The following is an 18523-nucleotide window of genomic DNA, read 5'->3' as shown; positions in this document are numbered from 1 at the left end:
CAGTAGCAATGACCACAGCTGTACCTAGCTATAGCTGTAGCTGTAGCGGCAGTACAGTCAAGACACACAAGTCACGTCACCGAGGTAATCACGCCCAAACCCACGCCCACGCCGCCGCAGGTCGCACAAGTAACCTACTTTCTCAGAAGAAATGCAGAGAGGGTATAGGAGCAACAGAACCAAGCTCCCGTACCTAGCTGGAGCTACCGTTCAGGGCTACTTGAAGAAGCGTGTATGTGTGTGTGTGTGGAGAGAAAATAAAAATAGAGATATAAAAAAAAAACGCGTTTCTTCTTCCCATCTCCCAGCCAAGCCAAAGCCCAGAAGCTCCCCCTCCTCCACACATAGCACACACACTACCCAGCTACCACTTCCTCCATCTTTCCACCTAGGTAAACCCGCACATTGCATGGGTTGTTGTGTCACATGGACTTTCCCCCATTCCACAAAAATAAAAACATGGCATGATAGGAACACTCAGCCGCACATTCTGTTCTTCCGAATCCCGAGTCCGTCCATATCGTCGTCATGTTCGCTTAATAGACAGGGAGGGAGAGGGCTGCCTATCTAGTCTACTTGCTAGGTTCGGTAGGGTTGATAACGCCGATGCCGACGCCGACGCCGAAAGCTACCTGCCTAGGTAGCCTTTCCCGCTTGTAAATGGATGGGATGGGATGGACGAATCCCGAGGGAAGAAGAGAGAGAGAGAAGAAAAGCAAGACTGGGGCGCCTGCAAGCTTAGTGGTGTGACGAGGAGTGCATGTGCGTGCGTTGTTTTGGGATTTTGGGGTTGGGTTATGTGTGTGTGTGTGTGTGTGTGTGTGTCCTAGCTATTTCTACCTGGCGAATTGTTAAGTTGAAGCTGCTACGTGGGCTGATGATTTGTGGAGAGAAATGGGAGGGATGTGAAGGTGGGAAGGAGAGAAGGAGGACTCCAGAGGACAAAAGTCTCCGTCGGCGATGGGGGAAACCAACACGAAGGAGAGGAGAAGAGTTGAAACGCTAGACCCTCGACTTAGTCAGTGAGGAGTGGTTATCGTTCATATGGCCGTTAACGGCCACCACACACTTGGTCAGTTCGACTTGGTGTGAAAACATAACCTATGTATTGTCTCGACTCCAAACATGAAGAACAACAGTTCGGAACTAATAAACTTGGATCATCCTTGAACAACACTCCAAAGCCCACAATAACCCATTTGCTTGCTAGTCATTCATCGTCAGGCTTTTTCGAAGGCGGATAGGTGGTGCGCCTGTCAGCACTAGAGGTCGAAAATGGGGGGGACGGAGGGGAGGGAGAGTCGTTCTGTCAGCCCTACGAAGAGCAGCGGACGGACAGATAGGGTTCTGACCCCATTCCGACCCCAAATAACGTCCAGCCTCGTCCCGGTGGGTTGGGTCTTGGTGCTTGCTTCCTGTCCACTTTGTCTATTCGATCTGATGCGCTGATGTGATATGTAAATGCCATGTTTTGGAGTAGTGCAGTGTACCAATGCTGTGGTAACCGATCTGATTCACGGGCAATCAGTCAGGGTCAGGGGCAATGGCTTGCTGCTTGCTTATTCCGCCTTCCCGAGGGGATGGATGCATGTGTGAGATATATAGAGTTCAGTGTAGTAGTGATGTTGAGTTATGTAGATAGTTCTAGAGATTATCATCAAACGTCACTATAGCTTGATCATGCCTAGCCGTGGTGGACACCATACACAGTAGTGATGGCAGTGGCTGTGGCAGTGGTGTTGATGGTATCGTTTACTTGCGAATCAACCATTCACCTGGCTGTCTACCTATGATTGCACAGATTGAATAGTCGAAGCAGCCTCCGACCACCCTCGCTTTGGAAGCCAACAATGTCATGACCGCAGACGGACATAACCAAAAGTTGTTGTGATTGTTGCTTGATCATGGTTGGTGGTCAACCGTCACGTCGGCCGACCGAGAGACACGGGGGCATGGCACAGCCACCCCGCCTTTTCGGTCGTCACAGAGCAAGCTGTGACTGATGATGGCTCTCGAGTGCCACAAGACGTCGGGCGGGCATCATGCAGCAAGGAACATGGTGATTGAGAAGTGCGAGGGATCCACGCATCAGGCTCGCTCGCTCTAGTGTTTGTCCCTTTGCTCCTCGAAGCGGGATAAAGTCCGATAGATAACCTTGACCGTATCCTACCGTAACAGGACCTGTAAACGAAGTTACTCTCGGAGAAGGGAGCTGTTTCATCTCCTCGGTACCAGAACGGATGTCTCTTTCCAGGAAGAGAGGTTATAGAAGTTGCAATTACAAATCAGGAGGTTGATGACACACCCCTTGGCTACTTACTTGCCTTTCGTTTTGCTCTGAACTGAAGCATGCCGGGGGTGAACATGGCGCTACATATTCCCAGCGTATGGGGTAAAATCAACACCTGATTTCCCGGTCGTGGATGTCCAGCATGAAGACGTCGATCAAGGGACCAGAGATGGATGGCGTGCTGATGTTTTGCTGAGTGGTGATCATGAACTTCACTTTTTGTGTGTGGAGATGGGGGAGTGTCTCCAGAAGGGAAACCGCACTTGATGCCAAGAAGAGGTTAAATCCGTGGATTGTGAAAGAGACAGACTGCTGGGCCCGGACTCGTCCAATCACACCTTCATTTCGAAGGGACCCCTGCTCCTCCGCTCTTTCTTGCTGGCAGTGGCCCCTGCACCACCGCGAACTGGCGGAGTGGGGCACTTTTGGGGTTTTTGGCAAGGGAAGGTTCAGTGTCGGGTCCGGGTGCCCCCCAGTTGCCCCCAGTGCGTCCCATGTCCCCACTCTGCACCACCACGGTAGCACCTGCAACCAACACCCACGGCATCACACACGCAGTCACAGAACAAAAATACGACTGTAACGACAAAAACACCCGAGCTTCGATTCACCAGCCAGCCAGCCAGCCCAGCTCGTCGAGATACGGTTATCGCCGGTCCGCCGGTTTCTCAACACATGCTTCCGGATGTCCACATTGATGGTAATGTACCCACGGCGCAGCTCCAATCAGCGACGGGAAAGCGAGAACCGTGCATATGGTGTTGTAAATACAACATTTCCCGAGTCCGATCAATACCTTTTCCTCTCTGTAATGGCAATACACTACTCTCACAGAGTGGTACATAGCCTGCCTTCCGCCTGTGTCACCATCTCTCTGGGTCCGTCGCCAAAGAAATTGCCGAGTGACTGGACCAAACATGTCTGTGGTTTCACAAGATTTTCCCCTCTCTCTCTTCGCATTCGCCAGCTTGCCCGGGCAGCCTCTTGTTGCGTGTCCTTCTTTACCCGCCCATGGTTACCCAGAGGCAATAGAGTCTTTGGACAGCCAATGCCTTTAGCGCATGGTGCCACGGTGCTATCGCTTCATGGTGGGACAAGGTGGTTATCTCGCTTTTGTCGTCTTCCTTTGCCAAGTAGGTATTGACGCTTGGAGGTATCGATACGTGCACATGGATACATCATACCAGATGTTCTGATTGCTAATACAACCATCTACTCTTTCCGATGATGCCGACTGACACCGTATTGTTGTTCCGTTGCGAGAGTTTCAAGATAGGTGGCAGCCGTACGCGCGTCAATCACTCCGCCGGCCGCCAGAGACAATCAAAGGGGAAATAAGATGCCGCCTTCACTATTGGAGTTGGGATGTCGAGAGAAACAGCAGAACATAACGGAGCAATTCATTGCCCCGCGGGCGGCCGGCGAGAAGACTCACTCGGTCATGCATAAAGTAGACATCATCAGCCCTACGCAGGTCGCCACAACCCCGACCTACCTTTGCAGCAACCTGCCTGACCCAAACGTTCGCTGCAAACCTGCGTAACGGCGGCGGCCATCAAAACTCCCACCGTGCTTGTCTTTAGCGTGCAGATGGTCATCGACGTCGCGCCGAAGGATTGATTGCTCGAGCTACAGTGTCACAGTGTGTTGAAGCCGCCTGTGATACAAGCTTCGAAAGCAATAGTACTAAACCTCAAAGCCGTATTCCAGCAAGTCAAACTGGAGATTTCCATCTCGAATGTCTCGCCCCATCGTCATAGTGGACGACATACCACGGGTAGTGCGAATCCCCATTCTACTACACAGTATATACCATGAAATGGGTGGCTGTGGAGGTTGTAGATCACTGAACTCTAGCGAGCAATACCTATCATGTAAACTTAGTGTACAACCCCGACCTCTATTTTCCGATATGAGCAAGCAACGCGACCGGTCCAATCTTCGCCAATGCCACCCATGATGCTCTCAACTACCATTTCAGTGTGCGATATCTGGCTGAACATGTTCTTTCCTTCACCGCTCATACGAAGGGGTCAGTCAATATCTTGCCTCGTACGTTCAAAAAAAAAAAACCCCGACGTCACTTTCCCCCTCGTGCGTTGCGTGGGACAGTAGATATCTGAAGGTTGTCTGCATACCATTGTGCCCCGCAATGAAAATCCCATGACTGAAATGGACCGGTTGCGGATTCTCAATGGCATGCTGGCGTAGCAGTGTAGTACTGAACCTACTAGTAGCAGCGTAGAGGACTTTTGGCGGAAGCCTTATATCTCTACGGTACTTACTCTCTCACCTACCTTGCACAGCAAAGCACAGCAAGCACAGCCATCCGGTCAGTCGGTTGGTCGGTCGGTCGGTCGGCATATTGAGACGCCCGGGACTTGGATGAACACGGATGAAAAATACACCGAGCGGGAAAACGGACGGGAGTCCGAGCCGACAAGTGAGTGGGTTTTGCCAGGTATGATTTCCGAACGTCCAAACCGGCGCAATATCTGAATCATAATTATTCAGGTAATGAACATGGGAAATAACTGTTGCAGCCCCCTTGTACCTATGTACCACAGCCTGCTACCAAGTATCGTCTGTTGCATCGCAAAAGACGGAAACTGACAGTCAGAGTTGGGGAACCCTGGACTTGTTACCTCGAACAACTCTGCTTCGTTCCTTGTTAGGTCGGGTGTGGAGAGTTGGAGAGTAGGAAGAGGTATGGCCCTTGGGGAGTTGGAGACGGGGTGGGACAAAGAGGGGAAAAGGAACGAACATGGAAAACGCGGCGGCCCGCCCACTTGTCCAGCCCAGCCCTATGGGCGTTGTCAGTGCGTTGTTCGCTGCGTTCTTGCGTCCTGTTGCCGTCTTGCCGTTACGCAGTACGGTACGTTTGCGACTGTAGCAAGGTATCGATGTATGTACTCAGCAGTACAGTAGCTGACAAATTGCACATCGTAGCAGATAGATACTTAGGTCTGTCACTTTGAATGGCTGTACAGTTGATAGACGAGGGGACAGGCAGTGTCTATGACCACACCGCGAGGATGTCGTTTGTCGGCAAATGGCCTGGTCAAGTCCTCCGAGATCAACAACTTTCATGTTGAAACGTTGTTGTAAAGTTACGGGTTATCTCCAAAGTTTCGGAATTACAAACAAAGTTGCAGTTGCAATCGGGCAATCCCAGACCGAGACCCCGTAGCTACCTACATAGTATCATACCCCTTGGTACCTGCGGTTCCAGGGACTCGAGCAGGCATGCGTTCCTTTGGTGACACCAAAAACGGAGGGCAAGAACCGTTGCGAGCTTCGATTTGTTGTTCGTCCCAGCTTTAGGTGGTGTCGCACCTTGGGCTACTAGTAAGTACCCTGATCTCAAAAGGCTGCTGCGTGTTAGTGGTGGATGGTGATTGGTTCAAGAATAAGGATGGGATGACCTGCTAAATTTGGGTAATTAGGCCAAAATATCTCCAACACCCCCTTTTTTCTGTGACTGTCACACAATCCACCACCAACTGATTGGTGTCCCAGTCTTTGGAATACCCTTCCAAGCGCCCTTTCCTGTATGTAGGCGAGTCCGATGTTCATTCCAGTTTCTATCTTGAGTATGATGCGTTGTTTTGACTCTCCTATCATCATCCATCTCCTTTTCCCCAAATGAGTTCCAGTTTGGGTGTGCTGCGGGAGCATGGCCTGCATGCTTGGCTTTGTTTTTTTTTTTTTTTTTCTTTTTTTTTTTTTTTTCTTTTCTTTTTTTTTTTTTTTTTTTTTCTTCTTTCCCTGCAAACATTTTCTAGTACCCACAGGCGGAATGGGAAATGCTTTTTTCAGAAGCTTCTATGCCCCGGTCTTCGAACATTCTCAGGCACGCAGCACGCAGCATGCAGCAACGGCTTGGGTGTTGTAGTGTTCTGAAGTCGGACATATAGTAGGCTACCATTTTTGCAACCCCACCATCTGTTTCATTTGTTCCCAATACCAAGGTCTTGGTCCCGCCGGTGAAATCCCGTTGTATAGAGGGCAGATAAACAGGAGTACGCGCTCATTCTGATTGATACCTCTTGGAACAGGATAATATCCCAACCAGCAACGAAACAGGGCCTTAAACTGTCAAAAGAGAAGCTTGATATACGACCTATATGTAAGCGGAGGCCAGGAATGCTTCAGGTTAGGGGCAAGACGGACCCGGTGCAACGGGTCATGTAAGCCTTCTCTCATCTTGCCTCAGCACCTTTTCTGTACCTATGCCGCGTGTGTATGAAGGTGTGCTAGATGCATACTTCAGGGGACAAGGGGGGCGGATACCACAACCGTATAAATCCGGGACGCTCACACTTGCTTGGCTATCCACTACAATGAGCTAATGGACGCACGGCAGTTAAGAAGCCCAGACTGGAGGCTGACTTCTGAGGAGAAAGGTCCGAGCCGGCCCGTCGATAACGTTCATGCTGGGGGTAATGATATCAGGAAAACTCTCATGTCTATGATCCTTGAAGTTCTTTGAGGATGTCTCACCCGAACCCCTGAAATATTGTTGGCCGCCTGGCGCGCTGCTTGGCCCAACGAGACTCGAGAACTAACATCTCAGCTTTCCTTTTTGAGAACAGAGAAGCAGCAGTGGTCGGTCGCCAAGCTCGCTCTCTTGTCTTGGCAAGTCCAACATAACAGGCTCAGATGACCCTTTGAACCAAAATTCCGTTTTTAGCCCAGTTGGCATGTTCGGCATTGTCAACATGGAGAAACGCAGCAAAAGAAGTAAAACCCCGACCCTCAGCCGCTCTATTTAGGCTGACATCCAACGGCCAACACGAACGATGGAACGCAAAGTCTACACTACCAAACTGTCCGCTGCAGGGAAACATTGCATAGGGAAAGCACAAAAGAACCACGAGGCTGTGACGAATTCAGTAGACCTAGAGCATGAGCATGATTCCCAGATACAGAAGGTGAGTTGATTTTCGAATCGATACGAACACGAAGACCGAAGAAGGCCAGCGGTATTTCAGTCCAGACGATTAATAATAGGCGTGGGTTGTGTATAGTTGCCGCTAGAGTCCGTGAGCCACGCGGGTGTGGTGCCCTTAATACTGCCTCTGTACAAACTGAATCGGCAAGTTAAAGAGGCCCCCATGCCTTACTAAGTACAGAAGCGCGATGGCATTCTTTGGGGCTTCACGCACGTGGATATCCTATCGACGCGGCACGGGGTGCTTATAGGAACCTTCCCCAACGACTTCACAATCCAAATTCCAGCCCTACAGATTCCGTAACCAGTAGCGGAGACGCTTGATAATGCAGGGACTTCGTGGCTTGTCCAAGGCAAAGATGGTGGCGACGTTGGAGAGGGGTCAGCACCTTAATGTGCAAGGGAATAGGCTAAGCTGGGGGAACTTGGACCTGCTCGTGATAGGTCAAAGTCAACAAGTGATCTGATTGTGCCTGTGCCACAGAAGTGGATTGTGCTCCATTAGATAGACTACTTGGAAATTGCGTGCATGGTTTACTGGGACTGTAGATACCCGGTGTGGATAGCTTCTGATGAGTGTCAAGAAATATTCACCGTTGTCTGTCATTAGCGGTGGTTTCCATTAACAAATCATTCAATAGCCCCAAAGTTGGTCTTAAGGAATCATCAAGATAGCAAACAGAGACAAAACGGTAACGAGCACTCCGTCCATCTAGGAGGGGACCCCGAGCGGTTGGACCGAAAGGGGTTAAAAAGCCAGAAGGCTGGTCCTAGCTGGAATTCAGAGCAGTGTCACTCCTTGTGGCTCCCAGCACCCTCAAACCTGGCCCCAATTTTAACAGTCTTTGGAGTTTCTTGCCCTAACAGGCTGTAACCGCGTGATCGTGGCTGTTCGAAGCCATGACCCTGAGACCATGGGTGGATTGCCGCGAGAATGCTACAGACATTGCTGCTTCGCCTTCGAGGGATATCCTGGTGCCTAGAACGCGGGCCGGTCAACCGCGAGGGGAGAAGAGAAACTTACTTGGAGGTCTCAAGCCGGTCCTGAGGAGCCAGTGGTTCGAGTCTCAGCAGCTTTTCAAGAGCTCTCTGACTAGGACCTGAATATGGGCGATTACTGATCCCACAGGTTGATTGCAGGCTTGGATCTAAGACACGAGTGGTAATGTGATGCACCCGGTGGTGAAATTGGTGACCGCACTGCCACTGCCCCAAGTCAGACTGGTCCGCGTCGAGTTCAACTCGGGCCGGGCGCGCGCGTTGTCACTTTCGGACTGTTGGCTTTGTTGTCGGTGTTTACGGTGGATATATCCATCGTAAAAAGGATTTGGAAGCAAGGGGAAAGGTACGTTAACCCATTACATCCTGGTATCGACATTGAACAGCGGGCCCGTTATTTGGCCAATGACAGAGCTTCATCGTGCCTGGTAATTTTCAACCCATTACACAGTTGATTTCTTGGCCAACTCTTACTATGTAGAAAGCACGTGCCTGCAGTTGAACAACCCCCGCCGTACCAGAAAGGGTTACCTGTTGCCGCGAGGCTCAGATCCTTTGCCAGTAACAAATTTATTCGACGACATCACATTGCAATAGAATCGTCCCATCGCAACTTCTAGCGCTTCCTCGGGGTTCAAAGTAAACGGTGCCAATATGAATCTTCCGGTGTTGTCTTCACGTTCGACGGTTTCCAGTTTGCGGTGTCATTAGTCTTGGTGCGACAGCCACTTTAACTGGAACGCGAGAATAGAAAGGTAGGCTGATACATAGTAGGTATAGCTACTACATGCCGCCCATGGTCTTACGAGGTCAAGCAAGCTAATGTAAAGTCGCGATTGGTCAATTAGAGATCTTTTTCCTCCCGGAGAGCACTCCGTTGGCCCCCAGCATGGGCTACATATCACGAGTCCTGCCATGTCGGGAATAACACGACAACAACCTAAGGGCGACTCGCTGTTCGTTACATCGGGGCCGCGCCAACATGGCCCAGCAGCAACAGAGGGATATTTCAAGAACTTCAAAAACATCAAGAGAAAGCCCTCTGTGGAATAGGACTGCAGTTGCACGGAAACCAATACTGTGCCGTATCTCTGCTCAACGACCAACAATTACCACCGAATCATAGTTCGCCAAATATCTGGAGAACTGGGTAATCTGGCCGCTGGTGGGTGGAAAGACCAAGCGTGTTCGAGATCAAGTGTTCAATATGCATCAGTGCCTTGCACCTCACCAGAAAAAAAAAAATAATGCTATCATTGCCAGGATCGGATCAAGATCCCTATATATCTTCATGAAGTTAAGGAGCACCGCAACGAGGCCCTTGTTTCGGACGTGCTGTCAATCACACGCCCGCGGCGTCTCTTCTTCCGTCTTGACTCGTCACCTTGGCAATGTTGACCCTCTGAGTTGTCCACATATTACTGGATCTACAAGAACACGATACCGCAGCAGTTGGACCGTGGACAATGTATAGGCTATAAGTCATGATGTCGTGCCAAGTGGGTACCCCAACAGGAGTTGTTAATCATGTGAAGAAATTGGTTATCATGATCTACTCATCTGGGTCACCACCTAGGCGTACCTGAACCACATTGTTTTTACTCTTCAGTGGTGGTGTTCTGGGCCCACGGCCTATGCTTTCACGGATTTAAGCAATTCAAAGGCGTAGACTGGGACCCTTTATCATTTCAAGGAGCCCTGAACACCTGGAGAGGGGGGTGCTCGACCCCTGAGATTTGCTGACCAGTCAGCTTTCTTCTCGACGGTGTCAGGCAAGTATAGTTTTTCTGGCGCAAGTTGGCGAAGTTGGGCAGCACGATAAGCCAGCTAACCCTGGTCCATCCAACGGCGAGCCGTGACTTGTCCCAAGGCGGCTTCTGACCTGCTGGCGATCCCGCTGCTACGGCACGGCCGCCTGCCCAGAGGTACGTACATATAGCCTACATTACAGCCAGGAAGTACACACGCCATTCATGATGCAAGAAATCCGGGGAATAAGGTATGGCAGGCAGGGATATTCGGTTTTGTCATTGTTTGGGACCGAACCCTTTCCCTGTATATCGTCAGCCAAAGAATGTAAAAAGCGACGAAGGCGACGAGAATTTGTTCCGCACGCTTCAGACTCATTCTTCTCACCGCTAGTGGACAGATATCCAGTCAAAAGCCATCCGTAGTGAACATAGATGAGCCGCAGCAAGCCCTCGCATTTTTCCCAAAATATCTCCTCATGAGGGTGTCAAGATGCGATGTCTGGCAGGGGTAATTCGGGATAAATGGTAAAATTAGGGCGCAATATCTTGTTTTGTGGTTGGTGTGGAGTCCTAAATTAGCCCGCATTCTCTGGCAAGGTTCTTATGGATCTTCCTTCTCGAAATATGGCAGCCTAGAGGCGAATCCACTAGGTTAAACCTCTTTTTGACAGCGCCGTTTGGTAAACACTCCACTAGAACCCACCGTTGGGGAGGCGTGCATCCGTACTAGCGCTATCCGTAGCGCACCGTTCCTTTTCTAGAGGTAGCGTCACCGTCTCTGAACCCCAATGACCCCACAGGTACCCGCACTGCCCGCACCGGACGGGGCGTCCATCAATCCACAGCATAGGTGGATCGATACATTCGCGACGGACCTCCACTTGCCGTCTTTTTTACCTGGAAGAATCTCCAAATCACATCCGAGTCCCACTCACCACCATTGGGGCATCGATTGTACCCCAAGCACACACGCCCTCCTGCAATGGCTGCTCGTAAAGTCATCCACCAGCGCCCGAGTCCTTTTTTCGATGGACGCGGGATTCACATCGGACAAGTCTTCCATTCATTCACACCCCTCCCCTCCCCTCCCCCCAAATAAGACGACGCCCTCGCCCTTTGCGTGACAACCCAGTGGTACGGTTACCATGTCCATGAATTTCATGTACACTAGAGGTAGATTTCACTCTTCTTTCCAAAGTCATGTAAGTTACAGCTAAGCCCTGCTTTCCCAAACCACTACTACAACAGTACCCACGAGAGAGATTGGAGGCTCCCATGTACACTAATACCTACATCATGACCGAGATCCTCGCACACGGAATGATGGTCGGTTTCAACATGACAACTGCTTCATGGCTTGCGAGACATGCTGCCGCTCGCAATCTTGAGGCCTGGATAAGAGAACAGAAAGATGGGGAGGCATGGGCAGGTGGGTCAGGAGCCCAGGCGATCTGGTACACCCGGCACTGATGGCATTGGACGGGGGGACCAGGCAGTTAATTAGCCCTCGAGGGCAGAGGGGGATCACTGGGGACAGCCGAGAGAGGGGACAGCCCCGATCTTGAGGGGCCAGGGTTCAAAGGTGAGGTGCGCTGCAGAGTTCTCTGGATAGGTACAGGGATTCAATGGCCGTCCCAACCACTGCAGTGTCTCTTCATGCAGGCTCTTGGCCCAGCCTACCTCTAGTGTACTGCACCGTTCTGCAAGACCCGCCGAGACCAAGAGGACTCAGCCCAAGGCGGTTGCAGGGTCAAGGGTGGCAGCCATGAGGTAGGTACCTACCGTTGTGGACGGATGTTCGACGAGAAGGAAGAAGCAGACTGCCAAAAGCACCCAGGAAGTACCATCTACACACCACGGGGCTGTGTTTGGAATGGGTACAAGATGTATGTAACACCAAGTAACTCCGTACCTCTCATTCACACCCTTCTCTTCGGCGATTTGGATATATAACACGATAGCCTCCTCCCCCTTCCCTCTTCGAGTTGCTATCCCACCACAGTGCCTCCCACCTCTACCATCTTGACCATCTGCAACACACACGCACATGTCTGTATATCTTCAGAGTCGAGGGCTTGAACCATACCCATCATCAGCCATGTTCTCCATGCAGCAACAACACCACTACGCCTACCAGGCGCACCAACCCCAACCGCCCCGTCAGTATTCCGGCCACGGAACAAGCAGTGCTTTCAGCAGCTCGGCAAACCCTGATGAGGACTGGACAAAGATCTCAGATCTGGCTGAGCGCAGGAGAATTCAGAACCGCATTGCTCAGCGCAACTACAGTATGTCATCACAACGGGACTCGCGATAGTTGGTAACAGCTAGATGCTAACACTCGCGCTGCAGGGAAGAAGCTTAAGAAGCGTCTGGAGGATCTCGAGAGGCGGGCCGGCACATCAGATGACTCCTCGTCGTCACCCGGAACAGAAAAGACCAGTCCTGCCAGCAAGACCACAAAACGCACCCAACAACAGACTGCAAAGGCCCAGAAACAGGCCTCAGTGTCGCAGCAAAAACCGGTGCCGGTCAACAAGAATCAGTTCACACCCCCGATGCATCCCGAGGACGACTACACCTTTGGCGCTTCGTACGACGAGAGGGACCGATCGCTTTCGCACTCGCCGCCCATGTTCACCTACCCATCGTACCCCCCTCCCCCCGAGGAGATGCTCTACGCCCCCGTGCACTCCTACCGGGCGGTGACAACAGAGGCGGCTTACCACGATTACTATACAACTGCGCCAGTACCGGTGACGCTCCCCTCTATGGCACCTTTTAGCGACGCCATCAAGCGTGAGCCGGGCTATCCCGGTGCGGACGACACTGTTTACATGAACTACGGTTATCTCCCGAGCGTCGACATGAATACCGGGGCTCCTTCACCATATGACAACATGCCTCACGTGAGTTCCCCCACAAGAAGCTATATCAAGCGGGAACATGGTTGCTGATGCTGGATGGCCATAGACCCCTCCTCTGCAACACCCATACGATCACTCGGCGAGTTGCTCCGATTCGGGTAGCTACGAGTACCCTAGGACACCCTTGTCGATACCTAGCTCCCCGGGCATGGTCTCGCAACATATGTGAAGCCTCTCTCTCTCTCTCTCTTCACTTCATGATAACTTTGGCCATTGCCAGTTGTGGGGATGGTCAGGGGCAAACTTTATCTATTCGCTTCTACACTGTACAACTTTTTGGTGCTCACAACCCATGTGGGAATTTTGGAGATTTAGGGGGGAAGGGACTTATAAAGGAAAGGGACAAACCGGTTGGGCGATCACTCTGCTCTTTCTTTTGTTTGAATTTTCTATGACTTGAGGCAAGGCATGGCACAGGTTTTCTTTTTGCGGATATCATTTTTTTTTTTTTTTTTTTTTTTTTTTTTCACGGGATTCCAGCGTTCACGTGGGTTCGAAGTGCTCGAACACGCTTTACGAATAAAGATTTCTGAAATTTCTCAATTTGTTGGGGTTAAAAGACCATGAATACCATCACATCTATTCACTCAGAATCTTCTCTCTGTTGTTGTTGTTGTTTGATTCTGTGATTTTTGAGTAGTTTGAAGCTTGGCTCAAATGGCAACAGTAACCTACTACTCCGTGGAGTGGATTCCCTCATATGATTCTACTTAGGGTCCTACCAAGTCGAGTAATCTGACAATTCGCATTCGCATAGCAAAATCCGGTCTCGCTCCAAGGCAATAGTCTAATCTCGTGATTGAGATCACGGTAGCGTATCACATCAATAGTGCTGTCTGTCCCAACTGGCTTGTCCTGGCACGACCTGCTCCCCACTTGGCTTGGACGGTTGAATCGGCACTGGATGATTGACGGTTTCTCCAAGTTGCCGCCCCCCCCCCACGTTACTCACGCTAACTCCAAGCAGCAAAGACAGACGATGGGGGCTTGGGGGTAGGGCTGATGGGGCAGTTGATAGCTGATTAACAAGAAAGCGACGTTAACCGCTCAGTTTGTGCGGAAAGCAGTCACAGGTGAACAGCAAGTCTACAGTTCCATTCTTTTTTTTTTGTTGTCAGGTCGTTGTCGTCGTCGTCGTCGTCGTCATCAAACGACGGTGAGGGTAGCATAGTCTACGAAAAAGCAAAAGCACACCATATAACCAGCTATTGTAAGGGAGGGTGAGTCGGGTAGGTCCTGACGGACCCGATGGACTGGTGAGAAAAGACAGTGAGGAAGAACTAAGAATCTGACAAAGAAGCCAGGTACATTTCCTTTTCGGGACACACCAGAATCTCCGTCACTGGCTCGACTGGCACAAAATCCTCAACTATACCAGTTTCGTAACTAGCGTTGCCTATCAGACTTCCGTTCTAGCTCGGCGTTTGACAGCCTCGAGATGGGACAGACTGACGCAGCAAAGGACTTGCAGGGGTTTTACTGTGTTCCTAACTCTCTCGTTTCTGAACGGCAGAAAAAAAGGACGCGCAAGTTCAGGAACAAACCACCGAAAGCGAAGCGAGCGACATACCTACATACGTAACATAGATTTCAGGGCAGTAGTAGGTATCATGCGAACCAACAGTGTTTGTTCATGGTGATGCTGTACTGTCGTAGTGGCATCACTGCCCTAGATGAGCGGGTATTCGGTGCACACACTGTTACTACGTAGTTCAAGTCTGAATGAAACAGAACGGCATGGCATGGCATGGCATGGCATCGAGCATGGCACGTTCATCGATTGTTGGAGCGAACCGCAGTTGTTGATCGGACGGCAGTTTCTTCTCACGACATGGAAAGACACCAATGAGGAATGTATGCTGAGTACGCCTTGTTCGTAATTCCGATCCCCTTCGGCGTTTAAACTATCCGTCTTTTTGTTTTTCTGTTTTTCCTTTGAGACAAGAACTTCTTCTTCTGTTTCTACGCAGCTTGGCGAGAGTTCCGAACGAATACAGGGCTCTCTCTGTTCTTCTTTCCCAAGGCTCGAGAAGACCTAAACAGTAGCGTGGCGGCGGCAGTGGACGCTAGGTAGCTCGGCTGGTACCTCGTCTAGGTACGATGGCTCAGGCAACTGAGACATTGCAATCCTTCGGCCGCCGGTGGGTTCGGTCCCGTAGCGTCCATCCATGGGTGCGCAGCGCATGTTTTTCCAGAGATCAGACAGAGACAATGACACTACTAGACTATACCTTTTCGACAGTCTACCTGACAGGGCGGTCCGGTGCCTAGGTGGCCCCCTTTTTTGCTCCCCGCCATAAACCCACAAAAGAAGGAAAGCAAACGTCTAGTGTGGTCTCGGTTCCCCATGGGAATTGGAGCCAATCGCATGCGTCAATTCCACCCCCTGATCGGTTCTCGATGCTTATCGCGTTCTTCCACGCAGCAGCGATCCTGAATGATCGATCCTTAACGACGACGATCCTCTTTTTCAAACTGGAGACGACGACGAGGCCAGGATCCAGATATCATCCTACCTACCTAGCCTCAAGCTACAGTAGTGTGGTCAAGCCCGACTAGAATACACTAGATTAATTAACCCCCCGACTAAGAAACCCTGAAAATTGTTGATAGTATACAGCCGGCAACCAACAAACAAGACATCAGAAACCAACTAACTAACAACTGAACCAACTCCTCCCAACTTTTTTTTTTTTTTTTTTTTTTACCTCGCCCCGCTGGCGCTATACGCGGCCGGCCGCCCCTTGTTGTCGAGGCTTGTCTCTCCCCCACTGCCCGTCAAACAGCCCGTCCGCGGCGCAGCAATGTTCGCAAGGGCTTTAATCACACACACTCTCCATCTCATATGTGTGAAGACCCTCGCATATCGTAATCTGTTTGTTTGCCAGCAGCGGGACCGTCCTATCGTACCTACTACCCACGTGCTTTTCCATTTCAAACTTGTTGGTCGTCGGTACAGCTGTGCAACCCGAAATGGCCGTTACGACGACTGGTATTTGTCAGGGCCAGTGGTATACAACATACAAGTGGAGATTGTTAAGCGGCCCGGACGACCGCGGCCGGCCGGTACAGTAACCCCGGGTTGACCGTCGCCCGCCCGTTCGGATCTGCAGTCCGGCTCATCGTTCCACCTCCTGTTAACGCCGGCTACCTATCCTAGATGATTACCTATCTACCTCTACCTACCTGTCCGTATGGGGGGGCTTTTTCTGACATTGGAAGACCTGATATGTGAAACTTAAGTGTTCTTGTCATTCGAGTCGAGCCGTACCTACACATGTTGTTATCTACAAAACGTCTTTGTCTTGGTGGCAACATTCAGTGCAAGGAAAGAGCTGAGGTTTCATATCTCGCTATCGTCTTCATTGGTATGGCTAAATTTCATGATATACGGATACGAATTACGCAGTAGACTCACTTTTTGACTCTCTTCAGTTCGCTCCCTTCTATACCTACGTACTCGTATCCCCGTATACCGGTCTCCGGATCTACATTTAATATTAAACCAGTCTCTCTCGTTTCGGACCGTTACCGACGAACTAGTGTAGAACAAAAGTACTGGTTCTTAAGCTTGCTGTGAATAGGCAAAGAAATAAAACAGCAATCAAAAGGACCATTTTGCTAGGTAGGTAGGTAGGTAGCCGGCTGAGCCGGGTCAAACCCCAAAGGGCCACGGAGGGCAGGCAGGCGGGCAGGCAGGAAATGATGGCGTTATGGTGGCTTAAGTCCGAGAGAAGCGGACCAACAACAACTGTCGGAGTTTGTTGGGCAGGGCAACGGGCAAAGATCACGCTTATTGGGCCCATACATATCAGACTGGTTGATATTACCTTTGACTTCACGCCAGGCTAGAGCCTAGTTAAGAACGGTTGTGAAGTCACATCACGACAATTAGATGCTTGATGTCAACTGCTGAGAGCATCTACCTAGGTATGTTGCCGGGGCATGTCGGACCTTGACTTGGTTGCGCAAGATGACGACAACTTTTCTTCAAGGGTTGAAGCGAGTTCTTTGAACTATCTACCTAGGTACCCATCGGTACTGATACTGGGCGGTATAAGAAATACCACCATTCGACCAACCGATAAGGCTGGGGCCACCCACTTAGCTGCCAGACGAGAGAGAGAGAGAGGAGGCGGATGATTATTAAACATGAAATCCGTTCGAGCGATGCAGATCCCCAATGCATAGATATGCCTTTCTTTCCACTCATCGAGATTCCCGTCTTTAAAGGGCTGGCCGAGCATTAAACAACAACTAAGCTGAAGGGATAGGTAGAGTGACTCAACTGGCCGGAGATTCACACACACACACTGAATGGGTAGGATTGACAACGACGTCGCAAGGGTCTGGTTTACCTTTGGGTGGTATGTAGGCAGTCAAAAAACGGACGATGTTGCCTAGACGACACTTCTGCACTCGTAACTGAGTTACACTCGATGAATGGGGAATGTTTCGTTACACATGACCGCCGGTGGTGACTGGAACCTCGCAGTTCATCCATCCCCTCCGACCTGACTTCCAGTGACGGATGTTATCTCGATTCGTTGGGTTGGGTCAGTCACTCAGTTGGTTACATACACAGTTTGGTGATCCGATCGTTACTGCTTTTTGCTCGCTTGTTGGGATGTTGTGTAACGTCACACAAGAGCCGAGAGAAGCGCAAGACCAAGTGGAAAGAGCAAGAGCTCCGCGAGATTGAAAGGGAAGGGAACTTCGGCTCAAAGCCCGACCGACCTGCAGTTGCAGTGCTTTGCAGTGAATGTTGAATGCATGCGTGAATGCTGCAGTTAGTTGCTGAGTCAGTGAGTTGCGTGCAGTGTGTGTTATTGATAAGTACCTACCTCTGGGTACTTCAGTTTATGCAACGGGCAATGGGGTTCGACAAGCACGCGCACATGCTTTGTCAGTGGTACTTGGTTTGCCGCGGAGTGTTTGTATCCAGCCAGGTCATCTCAGTTCGCTCAACAGCCCAGCCGTTTAGTTTGCAGTCACGATCAATGTCGAACAAGTGAGGAAAGAGCAGTGGGCATTGTCCCAATCTGAATGGCTTTCCATCGTACCTACCCGACTGTCTCGCATTACACTGCACTGCACTTCCCTGCACTACACGACAGAACTGGCAGCTGCTATGTAAAGGTAAGTATGCAGCACGAACGCCCGAATGGACTGCGTGTACCACACAACCGGAAAGAAGCGACGGGAATTGTTCGACTGTGACTGCTATTTCCGTGGCTCACTCATTCCCTTTTCCGAGGCCTTCTTTGGATGAAACTGAAGTGGAAGAAGGAGCAAGGGTTTGTTGTTGCGTGCTTGCGAAGCTGTGACGACTGACGACGACAACCACGCAGCAAATTCGAGTCAAGACTGTCAACAGCCACTCACCACACACACGTCCGCCCACACCCAGCCCAACCGTTTCCGTTGTCATGGATCGAATTGAACGTTTTTTTTTTTTTTTTTCGGACTTGCCGAGCCCTTATCATGCAGTAGCCTACAGAACCTTGATGGTCTGCCTTCCCCCGGCCGTTGGAAGAACCACGCAGAATGGCGGGCATGGCCAAAGAGGCGGAGGGGGGGGGGGGGGGGGGGGGGGGGGGGG

General features: G+C 50.8%; 2 protein-coding genes across 2 annotated transcripts; both read left to right on the top strand.

Annotated features, from left to right (window-relative positions):
• Nucleotides 1-7092: 7092 nt before the first annotated feature.
• Nucleotides 7093-7419, top strand: NEUTE1DRAFT_103882 (uncharacterized protein; the record flags this gene model as incomplete). Its single annotated transcript, XM_009856090.1, has 2 exons — nt 7093-7224; nt 7321-7419. The coding sequence occupies 2 exons, from the start codon at nt 7093-7095 to the stop codon at nt 7417-7419; spliced, it is 231 nt and encodes a 76-aa protein (XP_009854392.1).
• Nucleotides 7420-11139: 3720 nt separating this feature from the next.
• On the top strand, nt 11140-13090 carry NEUTE1DRAFT_124684 (uncharacterized protein; the record flags this gene model as incomplete). Its single annotated transcript, XM_009856089.1, has 6 exons — nt 11140-11196; nt 11243-11423; nt 11733-11764; nt 12060-12282; nt 12347-12903; nt 12968-13090. 6 exons carry the CDS (start codon nt 11140-11142, stop codon nt 13088-13090), a joined length of 1173 nt encoding a protein of 390 aa, XP_009854391.1.
• Nucleotides 13091-18523: the final 5433 nt, after the last annotated feature.

Source organism: Neurospora tetrasperma (assembly GCF_000213175.1).
Source record: "Neurospora tetrasperma FGSC 2508 unplaced genomic scaffold NEUTE1scaffold_6, whole genome shotgun sequence".
Taxonomy (NCBI): domain Eukaryota; kingdom Fungi; phylum Ascomycota; class Sordariomycetes; order Sordariales; family Sordariaceae; genus Neurospora; species Neurospora tetrasperma.
The sequence above is the reverse complement of the archived record's forward strand: the minus strand, read 5'-3'. Positions and strand labels throughout refer to the sequence as shown.